The sequence below is a fragment of the Hemicordylus capensis genome, chromosome 9 (genome assembly GCF_027244095.1).
Source record: "Hemicordylus capensis ecotype Gifberg chromosome 9, rHemCap1.1.pri, whole genome shotgun sequence".
Lineage (NCBI taxonomy): Eukaryota > Metazoa > Chordata > Lepidosauria > Squamata > Cordylidae > Hemicordylus > Hemicordylus capensis.
In genome coordinates, this window is record NC_069665.1 from 1,662,750 (window position 1) to 1,678,194 (window position 15,445).

Below are 15,445 nucleotides of genomic sequence, written 5' to 3' on the forward strand. Positions count from 1 at the left end.
GCAGGCAGCGGTGGGAAACTGGGAGTCACCCAGGGAGCCGCCCCGCCGCCGGACTCCTGGGTCCCCGCGGCGCGCGTCTCCCTGACGACCACCCACCCCACGAGCTAGGGATAAAAAATGGCGCCCGAATCAGCCAGGAAGTCCCGCTTGCAGAGACCGGAAAGACCTTCTCGGCGATTGGCCCTGTGACAGGAAGGGGCGGGCCCGGGAAACAAAACGGCGGCGGGCCCTTGGCTTCGGGCGGCCGCGAGCGAGAAGGGGCGGGGGGCGCGGGGATTGGCAGCCGGGAGGCCCCAGCGCGGATGCGATTGGACGAGGCCGGAGGAGGGGGCGGGACGCCGCCGAGGTTTGTTGTCAGGGTCCCGGTTGTCAAGCAGCCGCCAATCGGGCGCGGGCGGGGGGATGGCGGCGGCGAGCGCGGAGGTCCCGGCGGAGGCGCGGGTAGGCGAGCCAGGCCCGGGGAGGGCCGCCCCATCGAGGCCCCTCGGCCACGAAGCCCCCGCGCTGCGGCCAGGCAGCTCAGGGGCGCCAGCTTCGGAGCTGCACAGCACTCCTCGTCGGGCGAGGCGGGCGCTAAGCCGACGAGGGGCTCTGCTGGGCTCCTCCGGGGCTGCCTCGGCCTGGGGAGGGTGGGGGTCCTCGCAGGGGTGGCTGCTCCTCTTCCTTTTCCCTGGAGGTGGCTCCCTAATGGGCCGGCCCAGCAGCTCCCCCCGCCCCAACGTGGGGCCCCGGGGTGGTTCTCCACAGAGTAGGGGCCGCGCGAGCTTAGGAAATCCTGGCCCGGGGTGTAGGTTCCAGGGGGGCGCGGGGCAGCCTGCGCAGGAAACAGTCTCCCTGGTGGCAGCCCCCAGCCTTTAGAATTCCCTGCCCCGAGAGATCCGCCTCGCCCCCATCACGGGCTGTTTTTAACCAGGGCTGATGAGGCCTCCTGTTTGTGTGGCCTGGGTGGCTGTTTTGTCCTTTGGGCCACCTTATCTTTCAGTTTGTTTTATTGTTGTTGTTGTTATTATTTTTTAAAATTTTTACATTTATATCCCGCTCTTCCTCCAAGGAGCCCAGAGTGGTGTACTACATACTTGAGTTTCTCTTTCACAACAACCCTGTGAAGTAGGTTAGGCTGAGAGAGAAGTGACTGGCCCAGAGTCACCCAGCTAGTTTTATGGCTGAATGGGGATTTGAACTCGGGTCTCCCTGGTCCTAGTCTAGCACTCTAACCACCACACCACGCTGGCTCAAAAAAAGATACGCTGTTCCCATACCGGGAGTCGAACCCGGGCCGCCTGGGTGAAAACCAGGAATCAGTGTGTATATGGTGTGTTCAATGGATCATAGAGGTTGTTCTGATTGTAGAAGGGGAAGCCGGGTATCCCTCTCTTTACCAGGAAACGAATGCATGGTCCAGAACAAACCTGGGACACAAGTGGGTGAGGCTGAAAGTGAGTGACAGTCCCAATGGGCTTCATGGCTGAGTGGGATTTGAATCCGGGTCTCCCCAGCCCACTTGAACCATGGCTTACCACCTTTGCAGAGGACTCGATTTGATGCTGTGATTAAAGCAATGAGCTGGAATGCTCATTGATTAGCACCAGTGACTTGCAGGAAACCTCTTAAGTGGTGATTGTGGCCACCTCCAGTAGAAGTGACTAGTCTGGGGAGCTGTGTTTGCATTGGCAGGTTGCTTTGCGGGAACCACACCAGGCTTCTGGGAGGCGCTAAGCAACAAGGCCACTGTCTGTGGTGCTTAGGAGCTCAATTTTCAGAGGAAGAGCGGGATATAAATGTAAAGTAAAATAAAATATTCTCTCTCCAGAGTGGGGGCAGTGCATTGTAGTAGCCTGTCTCTATCTGGGCATCCTCTTCCGGGCACTTTTCTGCACCACCCCTGACAGCTGCTCTAGCTCTGGAGTCATGACAAGCCGAGAGTGAGCACATGTGTTTCCCTGTCTCTTTCACCCTTCAGAGCCATATGCCCTACGGTGGCCCAGGTGAAAAGTTTGTTTACAATCAGTTGTTGAAGAAAAGGAGTATTTTTAAGGTTTCCAGGCAGATAGGCATTAGTGTGTGTTGCTCGAGAGAGGGAATGTTTTGCTTTATAATATGTATGCTGTGTTTTCAGAGGACTCTGGAAAATGGCTTCTCTAATTATTCTAATAAGTTCTTGATGTAGGAGTAACCCTGTGAAGCTGCCCTTGAATGCTGTTTAATTAAGACTGCGCGGCTGTGGCTGCTGTTCTCTGCCAAGCTGGCTACTGTGAGCTTCCCTCCCTGCTCTTTCTTTAAGGTTATTCTTGGAGTTGCTTCTCGGGATCTGTTGTGTCTTCGGGAAGAAACAGGCCACTGAGACGTCTATATAACCGTTTATTTTTAAAAGAGACGTTCCCTCAACTGACTGCTACAAGACAGTTCAGCACCTGGTATCTGGGGGGTTGAGCCCCACACATGCTGATGACGACAGAGCTTTGGGGGAGAAGAGGAGGCGGCGACTGCTTTTCTCTTGCGGTGTGAGAGCCGCTGGGATGGCTGCTGCAGTGGTCACGAAGACGGCCTGGAAGCTGCGTGAGTGGAGACTGCTTTTCTGTCTTCGCAGTTGGAGCTCCTCTGCCTGTCTGTCTGTTGCTCCCTTCTGTCCACTCTGTTTCCACCTTTGCTTCCCCAAGGAGTCCTGGGCTTTCTCTCCCTCTCCTTCCTTCTCCCCACCCCACTGGCCAAGTGTGACATTTTTATTGCCCATTCTCTGACCAAGGCTGCTCTTCCCGCTGGTGGGACATCAGACCGAATGTTCCCCACGACACCCTTCCCCTTGCCATCCAGACTCCCTCAGTTCAGGCAAGGGCCCACAGCAAGGTGGCCACACTTCTGGTGTGCCCCAGGGCCACCTTCGGTGCTGAGTGCCAGGGAGCCTCACCGGGCGGTTGCTTGCAAAGGGCTGTTCTAGTTGTCTTGGCAAGTGGACCCTCCACAGGCATGAAGCAGGTGCCGCCTGCAGCACAGCCAACGCTGCACACGGCATCTCGGTGGCACTTGTCCTGCTCTGAGCTGCCACCGGGTGTGGTTGGTGCTGTTTTGGTGCCACTCTTTTCTCAGCCTTGTCTAGCTCCAGGTATTTCTAAAGTGAATTTTTTACCCCTTGTGAAATCACTAATGACTCGGGAGATGCCCACATAAGGTGCCCTGTGTGGTGTTTAGGCGTGGAGCACCAGAGGTGATAATTAAGAGGAACGAAGAATGCTTTGCTCAGATTACAGGGGTGAGCTGTGTGGTTACTAAAGGCAATGCTGCGGAATGTGTGGAGCTTTGCCTTTTGGACAGGGCTGCACAACTCCAGTTCCCCTGCAGATGCTGGGCCACACTCCTCATAACCCCTGACTTTTGGCCACCGTGGCTGGGGATGTTGGGAGTTGTCATCCGACCACAGCTGCAGGGCCACAGTTGTGCAGCCCTGGTTAGTACCTGGGCCCCCTAGCACTGCAGGCTCCTTGTAGCGCCCGCCGGTTGCTGCTTTGTCCACTTGCAGTTGTGTGCAGAATTGCAAAGTTCCTGCCATACCGCAGTAGGTGTCGTGTGTGTTTTGGATGCAGACGGACCCTGCTGTGATCTGCTTTATCTGACCATGTGCCTCTCGGACTAAACAGTTGTGCTAAAAACGCTTGTTGTATTGCTCTACCACTGTTCTGGGGGGTGGGGGGAGAAGTAGGAAAAACCCAGTGAGGAAAACACGGGGCGGGGTGGGGGTGGGGGCACTGGGTGGATGTTGTTTGAAGAGTGAGTGAGTGAGTGAGCAAGGTGTACCAGTTCCAGACTTAAGCACCCTGGCTGGAAGTACCCTCTGACATTTTCAAGCAAGGAGGTCTTGCACTGGAAGAGTCTTCTGAGTCAAGAGCACTTTAGTCTTTAACAGCGGGTGGGCACCCTTGGTTCTCCAATTGTTGCTGAACTCCCATCATCCCCAGCCACAATGTATTGCCCTTAATTTATTGTGTCTGGGGATGATGGGAGTTCTAGTTCAACAACAGCTGGAGAACCAAAGTTGCCCAGCCCTGGATGATGAGAAGTATGTGGGGGGCAAGGAGTCTCTTCTTTGTGACTGATAAAACATTTGTCCAAAAGAAAAAAGAAAAGAAGAAAAAAGAATTCCTTCTGAGCTCTGCAGAGACTCATGGGTGTGCACAGGGTACTCACCTAACAGAGCTTGCAGGTGCTGTGGTGTCTGAACAACAAGAGCAACAAATATTTATATACTGCTTTTTGACAAAAGTTTCCAAAGCCATTTATATAGAGAAATAATAAATAAATAAGATAGATCCCTGTCCCCAACGGGCTCACAATCTAAAAAGAAACATAAGATAGACACCAGCAACAGTCACTGGAGCTACTGTGCTGGGGGTGGAGAGGGCCAGTTACTCTCCCCCTGCTAAATAAAGAGAATCACCACGTGATCCGTTTGGCTTCTGAGCAGAATGCTGAGCTTGCTCCAACTTGCACACGTACAGCAAAGTTGCACTGGTGTCCCTCGATTTTAAAAAAGACCCTCACAGTTCAGTCCTGTATACATAAGAATTGGGTTCAGTGGTGCTTACTTTCCTCTGCATGCTTATCTGATTGCAGCCTTAATTTATTTTGCAAATGCTACAATGCCTGTGAAATAATCTCACTTCTCTACCTGACTACTAAATATCAGCGTAAATGTGTGTATAGGGTGCAAGGTGATGATCCATACAGGCAGACCACAACTCAGTGGCGGAGCATCTCTTTGTTTGTGAAAGGCCTTGGGTTCAATCCCTGGCAGCATCTCCAGACATGGCTAGGAAAGACCCCTCTCTGGAGAGCTGCTGCCAGTCAGTGTAGACAACACTGAGCTAGATGGCCTGATGGCCTGACTCGGTATAAGGCAGCGTCCTCTGTCCAAAGCACTCCTCTCCTGTCTTTGCTTCCTCATGCAGAGGAGATCACCGCTCACAGCAGCAATGTGTCTTCCCTTGTGTTGGGCAAGAGTTCGAGCCGGCTGCTGGCAACGGGGGGAGACGACTGTCGGGTTAACATCTGGTCAGTCAACAAGCCCAACTGTATTATGGTAAGAGCTGACTCCTCTCGCTTTGCTGGTGGATGAGACTGGCCAGGAAGCAACAGATTTGCCAGAGAGAAACCCACCCTTTCCCTCCTTTCTGTATCCTGTCATTGCTCTGCTAAACTGCCTCTCTGCCAAGGCTTCCTTTACATCGCTTTAGCCATCCTCCTGATTTCTTCATGGGGAGGGAGCTTTGGGGTTCTTCTGTGCTCTCTCCCTCTCTCTCTGGCTGGCATCCTGACCAATGAAGGGTGCGTGTAAGGAGGCTCTTCCCAGGAGCCTGTGTGCAATTCCCCCAGGCCGCCTGCACCTGCTGTGGCAGGCTGGGACTTCTGAGTGCAGCTCAAACCCGCCATTGGCCCTGTGAGGCGCAGAGCTTGCCTTTTGCCCAGCTGATACACTTGGGGCCCAGAAGGAGCTGCAGTGGCCAGTCCAGGATGCCTCCAGTTCCTGCCCTGGGCCTCTTCCCCTTGGTTCACCATGACTTTTTCCTCTTGTCCAGAGTTTGACAGGTCACACAACCCCAGTGGAGAGTGTGAAGATCAACACAAACGAAGAGCTGATTGTTGCTGGATCCCAGTCGGGCTCCATTCGCATCTGGGACCTGGAAGCTGCCAAAAGTAGGTTCAAAGGCCGTTTTTGCGCCTCCCACTTTCTTGGTTGTATTGCATTTGCCTGGCTCTGTGAATAGCCTAGAGCAGCAGTGAGCAACTTCCCCAGCTCTGAAAACTGCAGAAGCAGCTTTGCAGCCACACTTTCAAATGTATGTTTGCAACTGAGAAGGCTATAAAGTTACCCTTTGCATCCATCCTGTCCCCCACCCCACCCAGGGAAAGAAGAGCTTTTGGGCCACAGGTTTCCTTTCTGTGGCATATAGCTGTTTTGTCAGGGGGAAAGTGGAAAGGGTCTTCTCTTTTGACACAACTAATTTGAGAAGGGGCCTTCTCGTGATCTAGCCCAGTAGTGCTCTGCAAAGTTTCTGGGAGAGCCTGGACCCTGGTGTCTTCTCAAATATAACCAATAATTCTAGTAATTCATTTCTAAGAGATTGTTACTGTAGAGTTCAACATATGTATATTACATTCTGATTTCATTTCAAACCAGGTTATTTTTAAAAAGAGGCACTTAACTGAAACTCTAATGCTTGCTTTTCCATTTTTTTCCCCTCTCCCACCTAGTTCTCCGTACACTAATGGGCCACAAAGCCAACATCTGCAGCCTAGACTTCCACCCTTTTGGAAGCTTTGTAGCTTCAGGATCCATGGACACCAACATTAAAGTAAGGCCACTGTGTCTCGTCCCCTCCTAGCTAGCATACACGGAGGGCTGTTCCTAAGACATCCCCTGCTTATGTGTTAGTGCTCATAGATGCTTTTGACATTCCTGTTTGACACCTTTTTCAAAATTCTGCTGCCAAATGCAGATTCTTGAGCAAGTTGATCATGAATTCTTGTGCACTTCATGTCTGCATTTGCCTAAAAATTAAATTGTGTTTTCTTTTGTGTAGCTTTGGGATGTTAGAAGAAAAGGTTGTGTCTTCCGGTACAAGGTAAGAAACTTTGCAAGATAAGAAAAGAAACCTCTTCTGTCTCAATAGAGTATTTCTGAAATCCACTTATGCCGCTTGGAGGTGCTGTTTTGTGCAGCTGGAGCAGAGTTACAGAGACGGTGACTGCTACATTAGGGGGTTCTCCAGCTTGGATCCCCAGAAGTTGTTGGACTTCGATTCCCATCAGCCTTTGGCCACTGTGACTGGGGATGATGGGAGTTGAAGTCCAACAACCACCCCTGTGTTACATCAAGTTGAGGCAGCAACTGTGTTTCCTGATACATCAAAGTCAGGTCTCTTGGACACCAGTGCCCTGTGTGTGCATTTTTCCAGCTGATATACTACATCTCATTTTCTTCAGAATTGGCCAGAAAAATCAAGACAAGCTACCAAGGTGTAATAACAGCAGCAGCACACCAGCAGCTAATATAATGTGTGTTAGTCTTTCATGATAGTAATCAGTCTTGGGTAACTTCTTGTTTTTGGATGACAACTCCCTGGCCACCGTGAGCAAAGGCCAGGGATGTTGGTAGTTGAGAAACCCCAGTTCTGATGTTAAGGCGAATATGCCTTAATCTCTTGCCCTGCCTCCAAGGGGCTCAAGCAGCAAACACAAATGGGCCCCTGGTGAGTTAGATTTGGTTGAGATTTGGTGACTGGTTGAAAGACACCCACAGCGAACTTCCAGGTTAAGCAGAGATCCCTGGCCCAAATCTGGCACGTCACTGGCTCACACTGACAGCTCCTTCACAGATGGATAAGGTCACCCTTGCTGGATGTTGTGGGGCCTCACAGAACTCCCTTTACAGGGCCACACGCAGGCAGTCCGGTGCCTCCGCTTCAGTCCTGATGGGAAGTGGCTGGCATCGTCGTCAGATGACCACACGGTGAAGGTAGGAGAACGTCCTCTGCAGCCTGCCCATCTGTCACCTCGTCCGTTTTGTGTCAGTCACTTGTGCCTCCTTTGCCTATATTAAGAAATGTCCAGAGTACCTGGAAGTGGGGCTGGGCGGCTGGACCTGCTAGAGCCTCGGGGCTTCTTTCTCTCTCCAGCTGTGGGATCTGGCTGCTGGGAAGATCATGTTTGAGTTCGCTGGACATGTGGGACCAGTGAATGTGGTTGAATTCCATCCCAATGAATACCTTTTGGCCTCCGGGAGCACTGACAGGTAAACTCTTTCTGAGAGGCCACTGTGGATGGGGATGATGGGAGTGGTAGTCCAACCACATCTGGAGACCCAGGTTTGAGAACCCTGCTTTATTGGCTTGCAGAACGGTCCGGTTCTGGGACCTGGAGAAGTTCCAGGTGGTGAGCTGCATTGAAGAAGATGTTGCTCCTGTCAGGTGTGTGGGAAGAGATGGTGGGCCATGTACTTCCTTCATGCCCCTTTGCTGTGAGCACCTTTGATGCTTCTGTGCTCTGTTAAGCCTCTGGTCCAGCTGAGGGTTTCCCAGGAGATGAGAAATGCATGCAGGTGGAGGCTGGCAGGAGTCACAGTGGCAGCACATCTTGTTGCCAGCACCATTTGGATGAGCTTCCTGCCTGCCACCTTGGAGAAGCCGCTGCCAGTCTGTGAAGACCATACTGAGTCAGATAGACCAATGGTCTGACTCGGTATATGGCAGCTTCCTATGTTCCTATGAGCTGCACCCTACTCCTCCTTCCCCCTTCAGGTGTGTGCTGTTTAACCCCGACGGCTGCTGCCTGTATGCCGGCTGCCAGGACACGCTGCGCGTCTACGGCTGGGAGCCCGAGCGCTGCTTCGACGTGGTTTTGGTGAACTGGGGCAAAGTGGCCGACCTGTCCATCTGCAACAACCAGCTGGTGAGTGGCTGGAGTGGAGCTGGCCCTGGAGCCTCCTGGCCTGCGACTGGGCAGCTGCAGCTGCTGCAAGAGGCCCTCCTGGAAGCTGCAGCAACCAGGGGGCTGTGGGGCTGCTTGCGCCCCTGTGTCGGCCATGCACACCGCGGCGGCGGCCTTGGGCCGATCCTTGGAGATGCCCTGCAATCCCAGACATGGATTGCCTTCTGTCCTTCCTAGATTGGTGTTTCTTTTGCACAAAGCACAGTCTCTTCATTTGTCGTGGACCTCAGCCGAGTCACAAAATGTGGGTCCGGCCTCCACGGCCTGGTGAGGGATGACAGGCCTCCTGTTCAGCCAGTGCCTGGGGGGTCCTCCCTCCGGCGCATCTACGACCGGCCCTCCACAACGTGCAGCAAGCCCCAAAGGTAAGGAAGGCAGGCAGCCCCCCCCCCCGTGTGGCTGGCTTCATGATGCCGTGAAGGCGTGGGGGACTGAACGGAGAGCAACCCCCTGCGTGTGCGTCTCCAGCCTGCTTTGTGTCTGGCTTCCCAGCAGAGTGAAGCACAACTCTGAGAGCGAGAGGCGTAGTCCAAGCAGCGATGACGACAGGGATGACAAGGAATCCACTGCCGAGATCCAGAACCCCGAGGACTACAAAGAGATCTTCCAGCCAAAGAACTCCATCAGTGAGCATCGCTGCAGTGGTCAGGATGAGGCTTAGCTGGGCCGTGACCCTGGGGCGAACGTGGTAGCTTCTGGCACTCCCCGGCTCTGAATGTCCAGGCTTCTGGCGCGGCTGCGGTTGTGAAGGAACGAACTCTCTTCCCTTCCTGCGCCCTGCCCGGCCAAGCTGCTCTTGCCCCCAGAAACTCCAGGAGACCAGTCTTGAGGGGCAGCTTCTGGAGCTGGGCAGAGGTGGCCACTGGCAGCCTGGCGCTGTCTGTGCAGTACAGCATCTTTTCTGTGTGGGGTGGGCCCCCTGGCAGGGAGCCCCGAGTCTGTCCCGGTGATGGCTAAGAAGGAACCACTTTGAGAACTTGGGTTGAAAAGCAGGATATAAATACAGTATATGCTGGAAGGGAGGGTAGTCCTCCCTGCCCCCCCAGTTTGAAAGTCTTGTGCCCCACCCCAGCCATCTGTAGGGCAGAACAGGGCTTTGCTTCCATAAAGGAGCCCACCTGCCCCGCCCCCCCCCCCGGCAGGGGATGCGGTACTGCCTGGAGACGGGCACACGGCGAGTGGCTACCTCTGCACGGACATTCCAGAGCACAGCCCGAAGGCTAGCAAGAGCAATTCGGGCTGCGGACTGGCATATTTGGCCTCGTGGTGAAGGGTGCCGTGTTCCCCGTCTGCTTCCTTCCCTTAGACAGCAGTTGTGTGTTGAAATCAACATCGCTCCATTCCAGAAAAGAAGTGGGGGCACCGTGCCTTTGGGGGAGGTAAACGTGTGTGTGCACCTTTCCACGAGTGTCCTCATGTATGACACATAAAGTTGGTCTTGCCATACATGGGAAGCAGCCATTAGTGTGAGAGGACCATATTCTGCACAGACACACGTTACAGTCACACTGGAGCTTGTCTGGGTGGCTGGATTTCTGGGGTGGCTCCTGCCCACGAAACAAGGTCCAAGGCTGGGTTTCTGTCTCTTGCAGCTCGAACCCCACCCTGCAAGAGTGAGCCTTTCCCCGCACCTCCCGAAGATGGTGAGTTGGGACTTCGTTCTTCAGTGAAGGGGTGGTTGGGTTCTGGAGGCGGCCAAAAAACAGTCTCGTCCCTCCTATTGCTGATTGATCAAGAAGGGTTGAGTCAGGCTTGTTTTCTTCAGAGCCTCTCCCACCATCACCACCACCACCACCACCACCACCACCACCAGCAGGCCTGGGATTCCTTGCCACCAAAGATCCATGGCGCCTTCGTGTCCCCGGGCAGCCCAGAGGAACAGGAGTCTTCTGCACTTTCCTCTTGCTCCCAGGAGGCTGCTTTTGATCTCCAAGGAGGAGCTCACGCTTGCCTCACATTCTTAAGAGCACACCGTCTTCTTCTTCTTCTTCTTCTTCTCCTCCTCCTCCCCAGAGCCCATGCCTGCGAAAGAAGCACCAAGGCCCAGTCCAGCAGCAGATCTCCAAAAGCCGTCGCCAAGCCAGGAGCCTGTAAGTGCCTTGCCCCCATCGCCCCCCTCTCTCTCGCCTTCCCCAGCAAAAGGCCTCCCGCTGCATGAAGCGGAGGCTGCTGAGCCCTGGGCAGGGGCTGGCGGTCTGGGTGGAGGGGCTTGAGAGCTGGTGCTGAGGGTGGCTGGCATTCTGCTTGAGCACAGAGAGGCCTGCTTCCAAGTGCGCAGGCTGAGTAGGGCGGTGGTGATCCTTCAGGCAGAAGCTAAACGGGACTGAGGTGGCCTTGGGCTTCCACCCAAGGGCTGCAGGTTCTTCTGGCCCACTGCTGCCTTAGTCTTGGACGTTGCTGCTTCCCAAGGGGGAGGCAGGAGAGCAGCAGCAGATCCTCCCCTGTCCCTCGCTTAACTGAGCCTTGCAGTCACCTGGGATCAGGGGTGTGTTTGCCCAGTTGCACCACCAGGCTGCAAGCTCCATCTGGAGGCTCCCCCGGCCGGGGTCCTTCTGCTCTGATTTGGTCTCCACTCCCCACTGCAGCCTGAACCCGTTCAGAAGCCGCCAGTAGCCCCCTCAGCCCCCCCACCCAAGGTGGAGCCCCCCGTGATCCCTGCTGCCAGGAACGAGCCTATTGGGCTGAAGGCCTCCGACTTCTTGCCGGTAAGTTGCTTGCCTGTAGAAGAGGGGCTGGGCAAAGCAGTCGGCTGCCCCTTGGCTGGGAGGGCGGCCAGCCAGCCACTTGCCTGCTCCAGAAGCGGAGGGCTTTTAAACTGCAAGCCTCCCTGTCTCTGGAGGAAAGCATCCGTTACTGGAGAACTTGTATTTTCCTTTCTGAAGCTCACTTAAGTCCACTGGAATTTGTGGAGGGTAACTGATTAGTCTGTGAACCAGGCCCACAGATTTGCCCATCGCTGCATCTCGGGGGATGTATGTTCACAGTGGTGTTTGGCAACGTCTCCCTTCCTCGAGATGGAAAACAAGTGATAGCTGCCTTGTTGCACTTGCAGCTTTCTCGGTGTTATCACCCCCCTCTTTATCCCGACCCCCAAACAATTCAGGTGAAATTGCAGGTCCTTTTTGCACAGAGAAAATGTGCAAATGGTTGTATTCTCTCCATGGAGTCATCTTTGGAGGACATGCCTGCCAATTTCCATTTCCATTCCTCTGACAACATTGATAACATTTTGTAGTGGTTTTTGTGTGTTTAAAACTCTTTAAAGCTTTTAAAGCACCATAGCAAGTTTGGACGCTGTGGGCCCAATGGCCAGGACAATCCAAGCATGGTAACCTGCTGGAGGTCTTGCAATGCAAGCACCTCTTTTCCCATCTCTAGGAGGGCAGACCTTGTCAAAAGCCCCAATGAGCATTCTCTCCTCCCCCCCCCCCCCGCCAAGCTGGCTCATGTATGGAACGATCAAAACATGAGAGGGCTTACACACTAGAATTGAGAAAAGACCCCAGCTGAAAGGAGAGCCTCATCCCTCCATTGCTGGGGTGCAGAGGAACTCCAGGCCACCTGGCCCTGCTTGGAGGCTGCCACGGCCCACCTCCTTGCCCATCTTGGTGGGTCTCCCTTCTGTCTCTGCACTTGCAGGCTGTGAAGAACCAAAGCCTGACGGAGATCGTGGACGAGGAGGCCATGTCCCAGATCCGGAAAGGCCACGAGACCATGTGCGTGGTGCTTACCAGTCGCCACAAGAACCTGGATACAGTGAGGGCTGTGTGGAGCACTGGAGACATCAAGGCGAGTGGGGCCGGGGGTGGGGCGTTCCTAGACTTGACACCTCCCTGCCTAAGATAGCAGCAGTTCACCAGGCACTTGCATGTGTTCCTTTTTTGCTTGGCAGAATACAGCCCGCCCGCCAGCCCACCCAGCAAGCAGCTGTTGTCCTAGAGCAAGGCTGAAACCTGCAGACATCCCTCTCCACCCCCCTGCCCCCCCCCAGATCAGTGGCTGCAGGCCTTATGAAGACGCTCCACTTCACTGCCTCTTGCTTGTTTCCTGTGGGAGGCCCTCGTGATGTCCCTCTACCGTGAGCCTCACCATAATTCTGTCCTGCCTGTGTTGCCTTTCCTCAGACATCTGTGGACTCTGCTGTGGCCATCAATGACCTTTCGGTTGTCGTGGACCTCCTGAACATTGTCAACCAGAAGGCGTGAGTTCCCAGGGTGCTTCTCTGTCGCAAGGAATGGGCTGCTGTGCCCAGCTGGCGTGGTTGTCTCCCGTTGGCTGCCTCCGTGGGCTGCTTCAGCCTCACCTGGTTGGGGCAGAGAGGACAGGAGTGGTTGGCCACAGGGGCGCTCCAGGGTCTGACCACTCGGCCGGCACAAGTCTGCTAGCAAGCCCTTCGCCTGATCCCCAGCCCCTGTTCTTGCTGCAGGTTCCTTCCTGGCAACCCCTTGTCCTGTCTGGGGTTCACAGGAAGTAGAAGGTTTGATCGTCTTGGGTGCTTTGTGGGGCTTCGAGTCTGTGGCAGGACTTGGATGCCTTGTGAATGGTTCCAAGTAGGAGGAGGAGAGCCACAGATTTTTGGCCACGGGTTCCCATGCTTGGGTCTCCAGATGATGCTGGACTACAACTCCCAGCATCCCCAGCCACAAAGGCTTGCAAAGGCCATTGTGGCAGGGGGTGATGGGGGTTGTCATCCATCATCCTCGGGAGACCTCTGCTTGGGCACACCCGGCCTAGACCACGTTCCATCTGGAGGCGAACCTCCGAAGCTGCCTTCTCATTGCTGGGTCCTTTGCAGCCCAGCGCTGGTAGCTGGTTCTCCAGGATCCCACCCGGAGGTACTTCCCAGCCCTGTGACCCAAGATCCATCTTGGCAGGAGACGCCAGGAGTTGTTTCTGGCACCTCCTTGGTGAAGGGGAGGTGTGCACCCCCCTGCTCTGTCTGGCAGAGCTCTGTAAGCTGAACAGGGCGGGGGCCTGTGTTCCTTTCCAGATCTCTCTGGAAGCTGGACCTGTGCACCGTCGTCTTGCCTCAGATCGAGAAACTTCTGCAGAGCAAATACGAAAGGTGAGTCTCCGGCAGAGCAGATCTCCCTCGGGATTAAGGCCGTTGGATCTGTGGAGCCCTGCATTGCCCAGCTGTGGCAGGCGGCTTTGGAGAGGGACTCCAGAGGCAGGCAGTTCGTCAGTGGTGTTTGCACGGGGATGGTGGTCCTGAGGCCGAGAGAGAAGTGGCTGGCCCAGGGTCGCCCAGTGCGTTTCATGGCTGAGCAGGGATTTGAACTGGGGTCTCTCTTGATGAAGGGACTTCATCAAGGTGTGCAGTCACCCTGTATCTGGCCCTGGGCAGAGAGCGCACCTGCTTCTGAGCAACGGGCTGCTTGCCTGTGGCTGCTCGGCTTGCTCCTTCTTCTTCCTCCACCCGCTCTGTCCATCGCCCGTTTCCAGGCCAAGCCTGGCTGTGACCGTCTTCTGCTTCTCTCTCTCTCTCTCTCTGCCAGTTACGTTCAGACGGGCTGCACGTCCCTGAAGCTGATCCTGCAGAGGTTTCTGCCCCTGATCACCGACATCCTGGCTGCGCCGCCATCCGTGGGGGTGGACATCAGCAGAGAGGAGAGGTAGTCTGTCCTGGGGGCCGGAGGGCCTTGCAGCCGCCTCGCTGTCCGGCTCTGGTCGCCTGAAGGTCTGTGACGGAGCTGTTGGGCCTCTGCCCTTGTTGTGCTGCTAGCCAGGGGAGCTCACACCCCTCCCCCCGGCTAGCTCTCCTTGCATGTAGGAATTGCAGCTGGCCGCCACTTACAGCTCGCCTCTTGCCTCCCTCCCCCCCTTACTTCACAGAGCCCTGAAGTCCTCCCCCTGTTACTGTAAGGGTGTTTCTGTCTGTCTGGCTAGCGGGAGGGGAAGCTAAGCAGGCATGTGGGTGCATGGATCTGCTGCTGATAGGGGCAGAGAGGACACCCCACTTGGATTCCTGCCAGCCGGCCTGACTGGGAGCCTCGGAAGAAAGGCTGGCCCCGCCTGCAGTGCACAGCACAGCTCCTCTCTGCATCCCTGCTCTTTAACGTGCCTGTTCTTTCCACACCGCCTCACGTCAGCACTTGGGGCGGGAGGAGGTTGACCTTTTGGGGGAGCAATCAGGGGAGCTTCCAGCACAGCCTGCCTCCTCCCTGTGTGTGACCTGAACAGAAGTCTGGTCTCTCCCCCCGCCCTCCCCAGTGGGCTTACAGTCTCCCTCTCCCTCTCTCTCCTCTCCCCCTTGGCAGGCTCCACAAATGCCGCCTGTGCTACAAGCAGCTGAAGAACATCAGCAACATCATCAAGAACAAATCTGGACTCAGCGGCCGCCACGGCAGTGCCTTCCGCGAACTGCATCTCCTGATGGCCATCCTGGAGTGACAGCAGCTGCCTCCGCCTCCGCCCTGACAAGCACACCAGCAGGCCCCCCACTCCAGCCAGCTTTGGGCATGCCGGCTTGGCGCCCCCACCCCCCTCCGGTGCTGGCCCCGGGAGGCAGCAGGGACTGCAAGCGGCTCCATCTCCAGTGCCTTACAGGCTGGATTGCAAGCCAGGCAGCCCTGCTCCAGCACAGCCCCCCTCCTCTGCCCGCCCTCCAGGCAAAGCTATGCTGGAATATGGGGCTGAGAGGCCTTCCCCGGGGGCAGCCAGCCAGCCCTGTCCCCGGGCCCAGGAGCTTGGCTTCCCTGTCCAGGCTCGCTGCTGTGTGACTCCCAGCTGGGGAGGTGGGTGGGGCCGGGCCAGTCTGACGTCTGTGCACCTGTGATGAGCTGCAGCCTGTCCTCTGTGTTGCGGCAGGGGGGCTGCCCCTTCTTGGCTGTGCCCACAGTGGAAACCTCAAGGCTGGGGCCTGGGATGCTCTTCCCCCGACGTCTCTTGTTCATAAGCTGGAGCTCGCTGTTTGTGAAACTGTAACTTATGATGAATTGTATTAAAACATCGGTAACTTTCCGTT

The 15,445-nt window shown here is 55.6% G+C and overlaps 1 protein-coding gene across 3 annotated transcripts; it reads left to right on the top strand.

Annotated features, from left to right (window-relative positions):
• The first annotated feature begins 205 nt into the window (after positions 1-205).
• KATNB1 (katanin regulatory subunit B1) lies at positions 206-15,441 on the top strand. Of its 3 annotated transcripts, none has more exons than XM_053270922.1 (20): positions 206-346; positions 2,282-2,556; positions 4,941-5,071; positions 5,568-5,685; positions 6,244-6,344; positions 6,573-6,614; positions 7,424-7,507; positions 7,668-7,783; positions 7,887-7,958; positions 8,289-8,439; positions 8,656-8,843; positions 8,971-9,104; positions 10,071-10,121; positions 10,492-10,568; positions 11,064-11,183; positions 12,118-12,267; positions 12,603-12,679; positions 13,469-13,543; positions 13,977-14,093; positions 14,739-15,441. In XM_053270922.1, the coding sequence occupies exons 2-20, from the start codon at positions 2,517-2,519 to the stop codon at positions 14,869-14,871; spliced, it is 1,977 nt and encodes a 658-aa protein (XP_053126897.1). In that variant the 5' UTR covers positions 206-346; positions 2,282-2,516; the 3' UTR covers positions 14,872-15,441. The 3 variants fall into 3 exon arrangements, with proteins under 3 accessions (XP_053126897.1, XP_053126899.1, XP_053126898.1); XM_053270924.1 differs by having other exon boundaries at positions 8,974-9,104; XM_053270923.1 differs by having other exon boundaries at positions 337-441.
• Positions 15,442-15,445: the final 4 nt, after the last annotated feature.